At 42.7% G+C, this 17,985-nt stretch overlaps 1 protein-coding gene across 1 annotated transcript in view; it reads right to left on the bottom strand.

Annotated features, from left to right (window-relative positions):
* Positions 1-9,658: 9,658 nt before the first annotated feature.
* Positions 9,659-17,985, bottom strand: part of MCCC1 (methylcrotonyl-CoA carboxylase subunit 1) — a 58,824-nt gene continuing 50,497 nt past the window's right edge. Inside the window, exons 16-19 of the mRNA XM_059687135.1 lie at positions 14,236-14,373; positions 12,947-13,054; positions 10,753-10,824; positions 9,659-10,014 (exon numbers count right to left, since the gene is read on the bottom strand). Coding sequence (XP_059543118.1) covers positions 9,916-10,014; positions 10,753-10,824; positions 12,947-13,054; positions 14,236-14,373 — 417 coding nt within the window. The 3' untranslated portion in view covers positions 9,659-9,915. The remainder of the gene's footprint in view (positions 10,015-10,752; positions 10,825-12,946; positions 13,055-14,235; positions 14,374-17,985) is intronic.

The raw sequence follows: 17,985 nt of genomic DNA on the forward strand, positions 1-17,985 counted from the left end.
AGTTGCAAAATATACAAGAAATGAAACATCTAAAAAATAGTGGATGATGAGGAAACTATCTTTAAATTAATAAATTCCTCCGTTTTGCCCTGTCTGGTGTGGCTCAGTTGGTTGGGTGTCATCGAGCACTGAGGGGCCCGTTCCATTCCCAGTGGGGTGTGCTCGGGAAGCAGCTAGTTGATGTTGCTCTCTCTCTCCTTCTCCCTTCACATCTCTTTAAAAACATATTTAAAAATTCATTGTTTTTATTAGTGAAACATCAGCTTTAGTTAAGTCACATTTTCCTCCTTCACCTGTCTCCACAATTCTCCAGGAGGAGGGTGAAATTTTGCCCTTTTGCTTTAAAGAACTAAATCATCACTGAGTCCACCTACTATACATTTTTTTCCAGACATCAGGTATGTCCGACATCCTTTGGCAAATTCCAAATCTCTGAGAGTTGCACTCATTGCCTGTCCATCCACCACTCAATCCCACCATTTTCATCTGAGAGATTAGCAAACTCCCTGTCAATCAGAAGCATGGTATTTCTATTAAGGTTTCAAGTGAATAATCTTATTCTAGAAAAGAAGCAATCAGAGGACCAGTTTGTCTGGAGGATGTTTGTCGGGAGGAGTGCTGCACCCATGAAAGGTGGTGTCTGTGTGTGGGGAGTGACTCAGCACAGGAGTCCCTCACTCCCTCCCCAGAGCCACAAAGGCCAGTCTCTCCTCACTCAACTCCACTCCGCTCCACCCTCCCTCCGCCAAACCCAGGGGGCGTGGCTGAGAGGGAGACTTTGTGATTGGCCTTTTAAGAGGGTGTCTGTGTCCCTAGCAGACTCCTGTCTATGCTGGAGTACAGAATCCCCACTGATTTTCACAGCCAGATGTTATGTGGGTGCCTCTTCCTGTCTCGGGTGCTCTGGGCTAGGAAGCCTGGTTTGAGGTTGAGACCCCACCCTTCCCAGGGGAACTTTGCAGCTGGGTCTCCCTCCAGAATCTCAGCCGCTACCGGTGGGAGCAGGGCCAGCCCTTTTCACGTCTTCGTCCTTCCTACCGGTCTCGGTGTGGCTTTTTCTGTGAATCCTTGGTTACAAGACTTCTCTTCAGCTAGTCTTCCATTGGCTATGCAGGCTGACTGCTCTATATTTAGGTTGTAATTCTAGTTTGGTCCTGGGAGGAGGTGAGTGTAACCTACCTTTTAATATATACATTTTTATTTGGAACCATGGGAATGTACCATCTATTCAAAAATTAAATTAATACTTCTTTGGGAAGATACTAACAATATTTACATGACCAAGGCACTAAAGACCTATGGCTTATCATCCTATAATAGATCTTCAATAATTATTTGATGCCTTGTATTAATGGGAAATGACTCCGGGTGAAGGTGTGTGATGGGCCAGGCCTATGAGAGCAGAAGGGAAGGTCTGGGGCCAGGGCTGCCTGTCATGCAGGAGGCAGCCTGCTTACACTGGCACATCCAAAATGGGCGCTCCAAGTGGGGCCAGGTGGGCACTAGGGGAACAAACTTGGGCGGAATGCCAGTCTAAATTACAGTGAACATGAAGCCTGCTTTCAGTAACAGAAGAAACCACATGCTCTTATGATAGAGGTGGTAATGATAAAGGAATAGGAATAATTGAGAGAAGTCCCCAAGTTATCTTTTTGTTGTTGTTTGTTTGTGTGTGTGAATTTGGAGTGAGAATTATAATTATTTCTAACCTAATCAGAAGGGTGGTATGTATGAAGAATGATGTTAGCCACCCAGGAAGGAGGGAGGTACAGCAGGGCTGTGGCTTGGAGGTTTAAGGAGGGGTACTCACTGTACTCACAACTCACTGTGAGAGACTGAGCCAGTTAGAGGCACCAAGGCATCCTGATTCCTGGGATCCAGAAGGTGGGAGACAAGTGTCGGGGTGACAGGGTAATCACTAGTATCAGGGATGTGATGCACCCCCCTGCTCCAGAGGAATGGTGTCCCAGGGTTACTCACAGGGAGGGGGCAGTGTGACTGAGAGCTGTGGGCCGGGCCCCTGGGATGCCCTAAACACAGTCTGGTGGGGAAGTACCACGAATGCCCTCGGAGAGCAGTGAGTCATCAGTAGGAAGAAACCAGTGACCCAAGGTTCCCTGCTCTGGGCAGGGAGCAAGCTTTTGGGCACATCCAGCTCCTCCTCTCTCACCATTTCCCTCTTTCTGGGTCTCTTGAAGTTTAGTGTGAATATCAAGAGTGCTTTTTGAGATCCTCTGATGAAAGGTGCAACAGAAGGGCAAAGTATTACTATTAACACTGTAAATATTTTAATGACAAGAGCAGAAGTGCCACAGGCAGGCAGAACATAGATGCATATTTCAACTTCTAATATTCCTAAAAGAACGGGTGAAGAATAGCAAGAGTGAGAAGAGAAGTTGATTGTGGAGGAAAAAAAGATGGTGAGTTCAACTAAGGAAGAGACCTCCTGCTCTGGTCCCAGCAGAAGTGGTGATGCCCACCCACCCACACTGAGGCTGAAGCCAGACCCCAGGGTCTTTCTTCCTATGCACACGTGTGACAGCTGATGGGGCAGATGGAGCGAGTCCAGGCCCAGGCTTCATGCAAGAGGTGAGCTGCTTCCGGGCGTGCTGCTGTCCCGTTAGCGCACAGGCCGGCCTGGGAGCAGTGTCCCAGAGGGAGGGGAAGACGGGGCTTCCCCTGACAGTACCACTTGGGAGACATGGAGCAGGCTAGCGCTATGGAGGGAGCAGAGAGGGGACAGGGCGATGCATGTCCAGACAGTGTTTCACCCCTGCCGGACCTGGGCATTTTGCTGGCAAGAGAAACCAGCTGGCTAAATTTAGAGCAGTTTCATAATTGCTCTCGAGCAAATAACTGGAGTTAGAAATTAATAATAACTACCAGTTGAATATAAATGATGTTCCAGGCACAGCGCTAAAGGCAACCTCTACATTTTCTCATTTATTCTCCAAAACAACCCTAAGAGGTCGTGCTGCCGGTCCATTTTACATGGAAAGTGTCTTGCCCAAGACACGACTATAAATAGCATAGTTAGGGTCTGAATGCAAACATTTTAACTTCAAAGTTGCTTGATGACAATGCTATGCAGCCACCCCCTCACCCCCCCCCCCCAATGATTAAAAAGCAACCACCAGGGCTCTTAAATTTTGTTATTTTCTTGCTTATTCCAGGCCTGAACACATTGCATTGAGAATGCTATTGTCAAAGATAAGGTAGCAAATTGCTTTCTTCCAACTATATGACTCTGGTTTTGACCCATGCCTGCAATGGGTCTTATCCAAAAGAAGAGCTACTCTTCCCCCACTACCCCCCGCCCACTGATTTTTAGAGAGAGCAGAAGAGAGCAGGAAAGACAGAGAGAAATAACAATGTGAGAGAAACACATCGATTGGTTGCCTCCTGTACGCACCAGGAGTAGGGCCTGGGCGTGCCCTTGACCGGAATCGAACCCAGGACCCTTCTAGCCTCAGTCGAGGCTCTATCCACTGAGCCAAACTGGCTAGGGAAAAAGAAGAGCTACTTTTGTCTAGAAGATGTGGACCGAGGTCTATCTTCCCTACCAGACTGCAGCTTAGGCTTCCATATTTGGTGCCTCTTGGATTCACCGTCTTCAGTCTCTACTTTCCAATCTGTGCTCCAGACTGTGGGCTGAAATAACTTTGAAAAACTTGTCCGAGAATCTCCAGGACTCCCAATTGCCCCCAGAATAAATCCTTCCCCTGCTGGGCAGCCACTCCCCAGCCCCTCTCTGCCACACCCCGGTGGCCCAGGCCTTGCTGGCTCTCTCCATTCCGGACACTGTGCTTTCAGGCCTTAGTTACTAGCTCTGGCCAGTCCCTCCTGCTGTAACGGCCTTGCCTTACCTCCTTTCTCCATCTGGCCAATGGCTGTCCTGCAAAGCCCAGGCCCAGTATCGCTGCTGCTCCATCAGCTTCCTGACCCAAAATGGAGTTTCTTATTCCACTCGCCTGGTCCACCATGGCACCTACAGCACAGGTGTATTATATTACTATCAATCAATTATACGAGCTTTTTCTGTACAGCTGGATTCTGTTTCCATTAATTAAGGTGGGAGCAAAACCTACTTCTTACCATCTTTGTCTCCAGAGGCTGTAGAACACAGCAAATGCTCTATCTTTGGAAGAAACAGAGGAAGCCACATACCAGGGAATTGCTTACACAGCGCACAACTGGCGATGAAAGGATTCAGCCGGTAGGTGGGTAACTGGCCTAACTGGCTTCAAATTCCTTCTTATACATTATCACCCGTGAGCAACACAGCCACTTAATGAAATAGAGAACTCTACCTTGTTCCACGGACGGATATGAAAGGGTGAAAAAGCAACCCAAAATTTCTATCAGAGGACCTCTGCTTTTCCCTCTTGTAAATAGAGTTTCGTTTGGACAGGGGAAAAGATTCTGTTGCTGAGACTATAGTTTAAAATGCACTGGTTTGGATGGCCTAGTCCTTACCTATCTCCCGCCTGTGTATCTGTAAGAACTTCTTCCTAACTAGTTTCCCAGCTGATAATTTTTTCTTCCTCCATCCAACTTGCATATTGCGTATTTGAACTATAAAAGTTTACATGGAACATGTTAATTACAAAACAGAATTGTATAATAAACCAAACAAACCAACCACCCAGTCCTACAACTAAAACACTCCTGGTAGCTTACATCTCCCTGCATCTACCTCACCAGTCTGAATGCTGTACCTGATACATGGAGCTAATCACCGTCTTTCACTTGGAACTTTTCATTCTATAATCATGCATTGCTTGACAATGGAGACACATGCTGAGAAATGTGTCATTGATGATGGTGTTGTTGTGCGAACATCATAGAGTGCACTTACACCGAGCTAGATGGTATCGCCTACTTCACACCTGGGCTGTATGGTCTAGGGCAGCCGTGGGCAAACTATGGCCCCCGGGCCGGATCCGGCCTGTTTGAAATGAATAAAACTAAAAAAAAAAAAAAAAAAAAGACCGTACCCTTTTATGTAATGATGTTTACTTTGAATTTATATTAGTTCACACAAACACTCCATCCATGCTTTTGTTCCGGCCCTCCGGTCCAGTTTAAGAACCCATTGTGGCCCTCGAGTCAAAAAGTTTGCCCACCCCTGGGAGCTGGCCCTAGTTTTATTCATTTCAAACGGGCCGGATCCGGCCCGCGGGCCGTAGTTTGCCCACGGCTGCCCTAGAGTCTAGGCCAGTGATGGCGAACTTATGACACGTATGTCAGAGGTGATACACAAACTCATTTTTTTGGTTGATTTTTCTTTGTTAGATGGCATTTAAATATATAAAATAAATATCAAAAATACAAGTCTTTGTTTTACTATGGTTGCAAATATCAAAAAATTTCTGTATGTGACACGGCACCAGAGGTAAGTTAGGGTTTTTCAAAATGCTGACACGCTGAGCTCAAAAGGTTCGCCATCACTGGTCTAGGCCCTAGACCAGGGGTGGGCAAACTTTTTGACTCGAGGGCCACAATGGGTTCTTAAACTGGACCGGAGGGCCGGAACAAAAGCATGGATGGAGTGTTTGTGTGAACTAATATAAATTCAAAGTAAACATCATTACATAAAAGGGTACAGTCTTTTTTTTTAGTTTTATTCATTTCAAACAGGCCAGATCCAGCCCGCGGGCTGTAGTTTGCCCACGGCTGCTCTAGGCTATAAACCCGTGCATCATGTTGCTCTACAAAACAACATGAGATTAAATCAAGCTCAAGAGAAAATGATTTAATCAAGAGACTCCATGGCCCTAACCAGTTTGGCTCAGTGGATAGAGCGTTTGCCTGCAGACTCAAGAGACTCCATGAAGAAAAGATGTATGAGGCTGCTGCTGGTGTGACATCGCACACTTTTACAGCAAACTTTTTATAAGTAGAAAGAGTACATTCTAAAATAAGAATATAGTAAATACATCAACCAGGAACAGTTGTTTATTAGTATTATGAACTCTATGTGCTGTATATAATTGCATGTGCTACACTGTTATGGGACTGGCAGTGCAGGTGTGTTTACAGCAGCATCACCACAAACACGAGTAATGCGTTGACGCTATGACAGGTGGGAGACAGCTCCACTATAATCTTGCGGGACCACCATGTGTATGCAGTCTGCTGACTGCAATGTCACTCTGTTGCCTGTGACTATATATGCATGTGTATATGTGTACACAAACACACACATATGTTTATATATATATATATTATATACTCTGTGCTAGAATATATTATTAATATTTAACTTGGATACATTTAGAAAAAGTAATTTTACAGAAAGTGTGGCTAAGTGTAGAAAGCCTCACTGTGCTGAATACTTTTTTCATGCTTTCATTAGGAAAAAGAAACCTTTCTATTTTATTTTTGTCCAGATCAGCGGTTCTCAACCTGTGGGTCGCGACCCCTTTGGGGGTCGAATGACCCTTTCACAGGGGTCACCTAAGACCATCGTAAAACACATATATAATTACATATTGTTTTTGTGATTAATCACTATGCTTTAGTTATGTTCAATTTGTAACAATGAAAATACATCCTGCATATCAGATATTTACATTACAATTCATAACAGTTGCAAAATTACAGTTATGAAGTAGCAATGAAAATAATTTTATGCTTGAGGGTCACCACAACATGAGGAACTGTATTAAAGGCTCGCGGCATTAGGAAGGTTGAGAACCACTGGTCTAGATCCTGTTTGTTGCTATTACTAATAGATATACGGCCCTCTGCATTTCCACATTTCCACTGAAGTATTAATTGTTTGTTGAATGAGTTATTGCTGCATATGAGAGTATATTATATGTTATGGAGAAGACAAAGAAATATAAAAGATGGCCTCTGCTTTAAGATGCCTATGATTTAATTGGGAAAATAAGACATAATTATGTCAAAATTTACATGGGAAACATCAGGTTCAAAATTAATCTGTCTCCTGGCTGCCAAGGAAGCAATTCCACTGTCAAGAAAGTGATGAGAAAGGTACCAAATACTAAAATTGGAAATGCTGAGTTCTCAGATAAATCTGATTACACAGCTTGGTTAGAATGTTCATTTTTCCAATGAGGCAACGTGAAAGTCAATACCCTGAGATGTGAGTGGGGTGAAGATGGATGCCATCTGACTGGTGCAGAAAACAGGCATTTCAGGAGCCGGGTACAGAGTTCTGTGAGCAGCTATGATCAGGTAGCGTTTATATAGGAAGGAGAACCCAGGGGGCAGTAGTGGGGGGTGGGGGTTGGAAGTCAGGGATTCTCTGTTGAAAATGAGCAAGCTGTGTTCTACATTGAGGAGCAGACCTGTCCAATTGAAGTGGGAGGTGCTTGAGGGGGGGGAGCACGCTAAGGGAAAGGTGTGAAATTTAGGTTGGGGCCTGACTGAAACTGGCAAGGAAGGGCAGGTTTGGATTTCATCTTGCAAGCAGTGGTTGCATTGAATTATTTGTCAGCAGGGAAGTTTATCTGGCTACTAGAGCCCCTTTTAAGAAGCTGACACCATTTCACAAGGTTGAGCGTGTGCTACCCTATGACCTAACATCCACTTTTATAAATGCGCATATGCACTGGTGCACTAAGAATGTGCATTGCTGCCCTGACCAGTTTGGCTCAGTGGATAGAGCATTGGGCCGTGGACTGAGAGGTCCCGGGTTCGCTTTCGGTCGAGGGCATATACTGTACATTGGTTGCAGCCTTGATTCCCAGTAGGGGGCGTGCAGGAGGCAGCTGATGGATGTTTCTTTCTCATTGATATTTCTAATTCTCTATCCCTCTCCCTCCCTCTCTGTAAAAAAATCAATAAAAGTATATTAAAAAAAAAAAAAAAGAATGTGCATTGCTACATTTCCCACAATAGCAAAGCACTGGGAACAATCTGAGTTGTTCAGCAGGAGAAGGGGGAAGGACTGTGGTTTGGGATCCACTGGAATACTATGTAACAAAATAAACTGGCTAAGAGCATCAACGGGGTGAATCCTGGAATCACAATACTGAGTGAAATAACATGTTCCAGGAGATACAGCATGGCACTACTTTTACAGACTTCCAAAATCATCAAAATCAACTATATGTATAAATATATGTAGACTTAAATTTTGACTTACTTATTCTACTTTTTTTTGTTTAATCCTCACCTAAGAATATTTTTCCCATTGATTTTTAGAGACAGTGGAAGGGAAGAGGAGAGACAGAGAGAGAAACATTGATGTGAGAGAGACACAGCAATTGGTTGCCTTCTGTGTGCACCCCAACCGAGGCCAGGGCATTGAGCCTACAACCCAGGTATGTGCCCTTGACTGGAACTGAACATGGGACCTTTCAGTCCATGGGCTAACGCTCTATCCACTGAGCCAAACTGGCTAGGGCAATTTCTTCTACTTTTTAAAGAATATATAGTAAACTATATTCTTAGAAAAGTAGTCGAGTGCTGCACAATGATGTTTTTGTCAAGGACTGATTACATCTATGACAGTGGTCCCACAAGAAATGGAGCTGAAATTTTCCTATCGCCTGGTGACATAGCCATCGTAGCATCATAGCGCAAAGGCTGCAAAAATCAACAGGGCTGAGGTTGCCATGGCAAACAGCTTTTAGCTGGGTGTGGATGCGGGTGACAGTGGGGCGCTTCTAGAGGTGTGCCTGCGGAATTAGCTAATGAGGAGTGCATAGCTGAAGAAGAGGCCAGAGAAAAAGAACCGGCAGAAGGAAAAAGAAGGCCCAACCCCCAAGGAAATTCTTCGTGAAAGCTGTTAGCAGAAGCTTTTGCAGATTGCATCAAGCTCCTTAAAAAGTTTGAAAACACGGACCCCGACACTGAAAGCTTTTCATTAATAGGAATGTTCATGATGCCTTCCGTACTTGCAAGCAAATCTCTGATTAAAAAAAAAGAAAAAGAAACAAATGAAGTTCATGACCATGGACATATTTCTGAGGAGCACCCCCCTCAGGAGAGCCTCAGGCAGTCTTTCCGGAGGTGCTCCAGAAGGCACTGCTATCGTAGGTGACAGCCCCGGAGTGTTACAGCCCCGAGGACACTGCAGGGGGACCAGGGTCGGACGTGGAAGACACATCTTGATGATCCTGACTCTGAGTAGGTCTTGCTAACGTGTGTTTTTGTCTTAGTTTTTAATAAAAGGTTTAAAAAGTAAAAAAATAAACTTAAACAGAAAAAAGCTTATAGAATAAGGATATAAAGAAACAATATTTTCGTACAGCTGTATAATGTGCTTGTGTTTACCACTGTGTTACAGTTGCCTACAGTATTCAGTACAGTATCTGCTGTTAAGTGGTGCGAGATTGTATATATATTTGTACAACCTTAGAAGGTGCAATAAAGGCAGAAGCAGTCTAGACAGAAACTTTCCAATCAAAAAAACAAGAGCTAACACCCATGCCTGTAAACTCCCCAATAAACTCCCTAATAAGGTGAAAACAAAACCTTGGTTGAGTTTAGCTCTAGCCATCTGGCCCTGAAATGTGTTACTGTCATTTTTATCCTGATTGTAGCTGGGAAATAACCCACTGAGTTAAATGACCTTTTCTCTTCCACTCATTCTCTTCTGATAAAGTTGCGCCCGTCTTCCTAAAAGAGACTACATGGTATACAATTTGAGGCAGAAGCAAGCCATATTAGCTTCCAATAAAAAAAAGTGTAATTCAATTTTATTAGTATGAAACATTTTAAGATAATTTATTACTTGTGATCCAAGTGTATGATTCTCAAATACGAAAGGGCTTTAACATAATCATAGAATCATGTAATAAAACTGCTGTTCCAGACCCCGAGAAAAGCAGGAAGGCACTTGCTCTTTTTGGTGTAGAGATACTGTACTTAAGACAATGTTTCGCCGGCCATCTCTTCGATAGGAGTGTATTCTGCTTCCCTTCCGTCGGATTCCTCTCACTCAAACTCGACGAGAGGAGCGTGTCTGTTGGCCTGAGCGCCTTCCTTGTAGAGCACTCTCTTGATGGTGCCGTCCTCCGGAGCCTTTATGGTGTGCTGCAGGGACAAAGACACGGCCGGTTGTCACACCAATGAGGACCGAGCACGTACGCAAGTCAGGGTGAAAAACGAAGCCAACCGCTTTGATGTTTGGTTGTCTATCAATGTTTCCCAACCTTGTTCATGTCACAGAACAGAGAAAATAACATGTTCGTGGTGTGCCAGTGGGCTGACACACCTGCAGCCCACTCAAGGGCACCGACTAGGAAGCTCCCCACCTTCACAGTAGAATCGCACCTGGAAAGCTTTTAAAAAGCTTTGGGCCCCTTTCTGGGCGATCCCAGTTCAACGGGTGCAGGGAAGTCGTTTTGAAAAGCTCCCACGTGTGGCTTACAAAGTGTGGCCAGGTCTGAGAACCACTGGCCTTTAATTTCCAACCACGTGAAAACCTAAAGAGCTAATTGAATATGACTGAGGTTTTCACTTTGACACTGAGCGCTGGCACCCTAGGTTTGGCCCTGGAAAATACCCATAGCTAATACTCAGTTGGGTTACTGCCGGAATCTAAGATATTAATAATTTCATGAATTTCATAATCAAACAACGGGTGCGATTTCACAAAATTAAAATGAGAAGAATGTTGTTGTTGTTTTTTCCTGCAGTTAATGCTTTATCAGCCCATGGCTCTTAATAGGTAAAATGGCCTTAACTTACTAAATAAGGGAAAAGAACAACTAGGTCTGCTAACCGCCCACAGTTTACCTGGCAACTGACCTCTCGATTGCACGTACTTACCTCCATCTTCATGGCGATCATGACCATTAGAGAATCTCCAGCTTTGACCTTGTCGCCAGCTTTTACGAACACCTAGAGGTCCAGAGGGACAAGTTAATCCTTGTAAACACAGAGGTCCTCTGTGGTCCACAGAGCTGATACACAAATGAACACAGTGGACACATGAGAATGTGGTTGTCCTATCTGCCAAAGACAAAGGCACCATCGGAGACCTACAGGGCAGTCTGGCATCGCTGGCACTGTTGTCAGCGGGAAGCCCTACTTGGTTCCCCATTCCCACCCCCAAGCATCTAGTTTTCCTTGAAGCAGATTAATATGTCTCATATATCTTGAGACCCTTTTGTTTTTTCCATGGGTGTACAGACAAGACACACCACCCATGTACATGGACAGCAGTGTGGTGATTGTGGAGGGAAGCAGGGTGGGTGGAGGTGGAAGGGGGTATAGAAGAGATAAATGGTGATGTAATAAATAAGTAAATAATTACATACATACATATATACCACTAACTGGGGAGAACTACTATACTTGAATGTCTTCACCATAGTCAGAGGAGGAGGCCTTGCCTCAGTTTGTCTAGTTTTTAGGTTGTCTAGGACATAGTGTTTCAGGTCCTCTGGCCCCATGCAGTAAATGTATAGACTATCTTCAGGTGAAAGAATTACTAGTATACTTATTGGAAACCACAGAAAAATCTCTATTTTCCTTTTTACATATATAAGTGAACTCATGTAGCCCATATGGTCTGTTTGTGTTTGTTTTTGTTAACAGAGTTATCAAGGATGTTTGGAAACACAGTAAACTTAGGCTCTACAGTCAAAGTGTAGAACCAAAACTATGAAAAATGAGGAAGAGCCTTGAAAGCCCCCCAATCTGCAATGCTGGGAGAGGCCTTAGTGTCAGAGGAAATCAATGGTCTGGGTTTAGGGCCCAGTTTTGGGGAAAACATGCATCTTTACATGTAAGACCCTGTTCTGCACCCTGTGCAGCAATGCCCACGTCCTGGGAGGCCGGTGGGGACTGAGAGTGAATGAGTTAGAGGCAGACCGGAGTCTCCAGCTCACACTGCCTCTCAGGCAAACATTTCCAGGGGAACGTTTGGTAAATTCACTCAAACTACTTAAATAGTTTTTTCCTTCTTTTTTTTGGAGTGGTACCAAGAAGACACAGTTGAATTTTTAAGACTTAAATGAATTTGAGGGGACGCTACTACATTCAAGTATTTAAAAGGAGACTTCTGGCCCTAACCGGTTTGGTTCAGTGGATAGAGTGTCGGCCTGCGGACTGAAAGGTTCCAGGTTCGATTCCGGTCAGGGGCATGTGCCTTGGTTGCGGGCACATCCCCAGTAGAAGGTGTGTAGGAGGCAGCTGATCGATGTTTCTCTCTCATTGATGTTTCTAACTCTCTATCCCTCTCCCGTCCTTTCTGTAAAAAAATCAATAAAAATAAAATAAAATAAAAATATATAAATAAAAGGAGACTTCTGACCTATTACCACTTGAAGGTACATCAGTATGGATCTCAACTCTGGATACCACGTTGTTCTCCACCAATACCAGTCTTCCACATTTTAACACTGATGCAGTTATGTACATTAGAGAAAATGTCACTATTCATGATAAATTGTTGTTAAATTTAACAGTAAGAAACAGTCCTTTTGCCCTGGCCTGTGTGGCTCAGTTGGTTGAGCATCAAGGTCACCACTTAGATTCGTAGGCAGGTCACACGCCTGGTTTGTGGGCTTGATCCCCAGTAGGGGGCGTGCAGGAGGCAGCTGATTGATGTATCTCTCTCTAGTTGATGTTTGTCTCTCCCCCTCTCCTTTCCTCTCTCTCTCTTAAATAAAAAAGTCAATGAAAACATGTTTAAAAAAGACAGCCCTTTTGAATAATGCTTGGTGAATACTCTTATTTTAATCATAACGAGACAATTTAAATTATTTGTACTTTTATGGAAATTCCCATTTTCAAAATTTTTGTTAACAGTGTTTATTGTACATTAGGTAAATTGGTATTTTCACTGAAGACTGTAATATAGAACTTGAATCTATCATAGAGTCCCTTGATTTCTTGAAATGACTGCTTTCCAATGAGTGACATTTAGAGAGGAGAAAAAGAACATATATGGCATAGTTCGGCAAAGACGTCTATTGGGTCTTATTGGGCATTATTCTGCACACGTTCGCATGGTTACCTTCTCAATGGTTCCAGTCATGGGCGCTATGGCACCTCCCTGAGTTCCTTCTGAGCTCACTGAGGACAAGTATTTGGGGACTGGAATGTCAAACTGAACAGTTCCTTCCTATACAAAGGAAACAAACCAGAAATGAAATCAATATCTTGTTCCTGTAATTTTACTAATATACCTGACGTGACTATTTTCAAGCTGTCTGTTAAATGTTAGTCATCTTTAACACCAGGGTTCTAATCCAGCTTTGTGACCTTGAGAAAATGACTAAACTCCTTGGTTTTGGTTCCCATTATGCAGGAGTAATGGTATACAAGCCTCAGAGGGGATGCAAGGGATTAAGATATATCACTGTGGGTAAAAGACAGCCACTGTCTGGAAGCTGTTTTTAGTAACATCTCCTCCATCAAGTGCTTCGTCTGAGGGGGAACTGTTCTTAATAATTATATTTATAATTGTCCCAATAACCTTATGAGGTAGGTATTGTTATTGTTCCCGTTTATAGATGAGGGAACTGAAGCCCACGGTCACCCAGCTGCTCAGTGGTTTGAATTTGAATGAAAGCAGCTTCGTATTCCAGAGCGTAAGCTCTCCGCCACTCACCATCCTGCCCCTTCCAGCATATGGTCACAGCACACTGACTACGGGAAGGAATGCCTGGCAAAGTGAGATCATCCTCGACTCCATACACTTTACTTCATCACTAAAGGCACCTCCTCACTAAGGACTGTGATCTGTGAGATGGTTCCCACATGTGAGAAGACTCTGAAGAGACCACAGTATCGTTGATAACCCATGCGGAACCCTAAGGCCCCTTGATAAACTCCTAGCCAAATCCATGCAAAGCCTGCCTCAATCATCTGCCAAGAGAACACCCCTCACCCCACTCCCTTCCTACTGACCACCTTGCCCACAGGGAACATCTGGTCCAGCTCCTCTCCCAATGGCCACCTCCTCCCAAATCCCCAGGGTTTCAAGTATCAGGAGGATGGCGGTTGGGGAAAGGGTTAAGGTATCAAATCCCTGAGAGAACAGGCCCACTGAGCAGGGAGATATTCTGACAAGAAGGGTGTAAGGACACGCTTCAGAATTAAAGGAAGAAAATGAGTATGTGTCTATCAATGAGAATCTGTGTGAACAAAAGAACAGGAGAAGGCCGGAATACGGCAAAGAAACAGAGCGGAGAGGGAAACAAAGAAGAGATCGAAGGAAGTGGGTCTTTCTAATCCCCTTGTCTCTGGTCAAGCAATTTTCTCCCAAACACCAGCAGCGTTATTACAAAGAAGAGACCTTACCACAGAAAATAGGTAAATTGTGTTTTCCAGGATAATTAACTTAGTTTTACTAGAAACTCCATTTATAGAACATTTCAAGTAAGTACAGTCTCCCTCACTATGAAGATCACCAAGGACTTGGAAAGTTTTATCTCCAATCTGAAAAAAGAAGAAACAGAGAAGATCCTTAAAGTAAATGAACAATACTACATAATTAATACAATCAGAATTAGTTTCAAAAGGTAACAGGTAAACTTTTATTTTTTTAAAAAAAGTCATGTAGAAACTTTCCCCTTAAGATTCATAAACGAAATGCTCTAGGTAGAAATGTAGTAAGATAATGAAAGGAAAGCATAGTTACATGACATATTCATAGCACTCACAATGCCACAGATAAAGGTTCATGCAAGAATAGCAATACATGTGAAATAGAAGTATAAATCAAACAAAATTATTAAAATTTTGTTGGATATATATATATTACATGTTTGCATTCATTTCTGAGTTTCCAAAGTCAAGTTTAGTTTTACTGTGCCAAAGTCAGTAGTGAAAAAAGCCAGAACCACATAATTAGATGGTATTTCTTTTATCTCACCAGCATGTAGATCCTATTTATGGGTTTCAGTTATGATTTAAGAAGATAAGTTAGCTGGATACTGACCACAATTTTCTCTAAGAGACAGAGTTCCAAAGAACAGATTTTACACTTAATCTTTCAAGGCAGCTGGCAAAAGGACATGAAACCATTCTGTTTTAAAGAATGTTTTCTCTCATATATACTCAAACAAAATTCCCCTTACATACAGAAAATCCATTTAAATCTCTCTCTTTATTTTTCATCTCAATTCCCCTGATGTTAGTGTCAAAATCCCGCAGCTACTCTTTTCAAATATATTATGTAGGCTAAGGTGAAATAGGTTATACTGCAGTATTTATACACTGCTTTCATCTATCCTAAATTAAATATACGTTGTAACCCACTCAAACGGCCATTTGAAACTTGGCAAAATTCTCAGGACATAAAGGTTAGATTGGGAACAGTTTTGTTTAAAGATTTACAATAGCACATTGTAAATCTGTGAATGTAGTTCCATGAGCAGATTAGAACAAATGTGCCAATTTACCATTTGTCAAGGGACAAAAAGGGGTCCCCAAACGAGTATTATATAAAATTTATTATATAATATTTAAAATACTTAGAAAATTCTCAATTTTGGGATATTGAGTGGCACAGAGACTTCCCAGATACCTTTAGGAAACCGAAGTTATTTTTAAAAGGGAATGAAGATCACAGGGGTGTAAAGTGCAGCACAGGGAATACAGTCAATAATAGAATACAGTGGGGCCTTGACTTACGAGTGTCCCGACGAACGAGTTTTTCGAGATGCGAGCCGTCTCTCGGCCGATTTTTTGCTTTGAGTTGCGAGCTAAAATTCGGGTTACGAGCCAGCTTCAGATACCCCACCGCTAGCTGGCGCAGCGAACGTCACAGTGAAGGCCACAACATCAGCCCAGCATCACGTGTCTCACTCGTTCACTTTAAGATTTGACATACGAGTGATTTGAGTTACGAGCTCCGTCACGGAATGAATTAAACTCGTAAGTCAAGGCCCCACTGTATTATAATAATGCTGTATGGTGCTAGATGGGCACTAGGCTTATCAGGGTGGTCACTTTGTAAGTTATCTAAAAGTCTAATCACTTTGTTATATACCTAAAACTCATATGATACTGTATGTCAAATGTAATTGAAAAATTTAAAAGGAAAAGAAATGTACCAATATGAATTACAACTCTTACAATTAAGGGAGGTAGACTTCCCATAATTTTTCTGACAGATAGAAAGAAAACCACTGTGTCTCTCCAAATGTTGGGCAATCTAAAGCTTATCATTAATAAACCCATTTTGCAGGATTTAAAACCTCTTAGGTCTTATTAAAACTAGAGCCCAGTGCACGAATTTGTGCACCAGTGGGGTCCCTTGGCCTGGCCTGCAGGATCGGGCCAAAACCAGCTCTCCAACATCCCCCGAGGGGTCCAGGATTGTGAGAAGGTGAAGGCCAGGCCGAGGGACCCCACCAGTGCACAGGGCCGGGAAGGGATGCAGGAGGTTGGTCAGCTAGGGAGGGACTGTGGAAGGGCTCCAAGGTGTGTCTGGCCCATCTCGCTCAGTCCCAATCAGCCGGATCCCAACAGCGAGTTAACCTACTGGTCAGAGCATATGCCCCCTGGTGGTCAGTGCATGTCATAATGAGCGATTGAGTGACCTTAGCATATCATTAGAATATCACACTTTGAATTGTTGAATGGCTGACAGGATGACCGGACACTTAGCATATTAGGCTTTTATTATATAGGATGATTTATTCAATTCTCTGAATTTGTACTTTACTATAGGAATTTGCTTGAATTCTCACATTGTTGTTTAACTCCTTCAGCATTTCATTTTGCCAGTGTAATGGACTTCTTTTACTTGAGGGCTAGTATAAAAATTTTGACTAAAGATTCTCAAAGAATGACCTGTGGATCATTTGGGGTTCTTTCAGGGGGTCCATGAAATCAAACTATTTCATAATAATACTAGTGTAATTTGCCTTTTTAACCCACATTCTCTCATAAGTATACAGTGGAATTTTTAGAGATGCAAAGCATGTGATAATGTTATCACTCTGTGGCAATGGAATGTGTGCTTGTGTAATCTTAGGTTCTAAACTTGTCTCAATTTATCCTACAACTCAACAATAAAAAAAAAACCCAATCTGATTTTTAAAAAATGGGCAAAGGACTTGAACAGACATTTCTCCAAAAAAGATAGACAAATGGCCAATTAGCACATGAAAAGATGCTCGACATCATCAGCCATCAGATAAATGCAAATCAAAACCATAATGAAATACTACTTTACACCCATTAGGATGGCTTTATAAAAAGAAGAAAAAAAAAGTTGGCAAGAATGTGGAGAAACTGGAACCCTTGTGCACTGTTGGTGGGAACGTTAAATGGTGCAGCCGCTATGGAAAACAGTATGGTAGTTCCTAAAAAAATAAAAAGATAGAACTACCATATTTATGATCCAGCATTTCTACTTCTGGGTATATGCCCAAGAAAACTGAAAACAGTCTCAAAGAGATATCTGTATCCTTATGTTCATAGTAGCATTATTCGCAATAGCCTAAAGGTGGAAGCCACCCAAGTACCCATCAATAGATGAATGAATAAAAAAATGTGGTATACAGTCAACAAAATATTAGTCAGCCTTAACAAGGAAGGAAATTTGGACACATGATACAACATGGGAGACCCTTCAAGACATTATGCTAAGTGAAGTGAGCCAGTCACAGAAGGACAAATGCTGAGTGGTTTGGCTTATATGAGTCACCCAGCAGCCGAATTCATAGACACACAAAGCAGTATGGCAGTTGCCAGGGGCTGGGGGGAGGAGGAGCATGGAGCGCTTGTTTAATGGGTATAGCGTTTGAGTTTTGCACGAGGAGAATGGTTCTATGGATGGATGGTGGTGATGGCTATACAACAATGTGAATGCAATGCCACTGAACTGTACACTTAAAATGGTTAAAATGGTAAATTTTGTTACTTATATTTAAAAATATACATCAAAATAATTAAAAATGTTCTCAGTTTAATTTTCCATACAGTAAAAATAAATAGATGTAATGAATACAAACAAAGCTCTTTAGGGAGTTTCAGTGATTTTTAAGAATGTACAGGGGTCCTGAGACCAAAAAGTTTGAGAACTGCTGCTTTAGATAT

The sequence above is a fragment of the Myotis daubentonii genome, chromosome 3 (genome assembly GCF_963259705.1).
Source record: "Myotis daubentonii chromosome 3, mMyoDau2.1, whole genome shotgun sequence".
NCBI lineage: Eukaryota > Metazoa > Chordata > Mammalia > Chiroptera > Vespertilionidae > Myotis > Myotis daubentonii.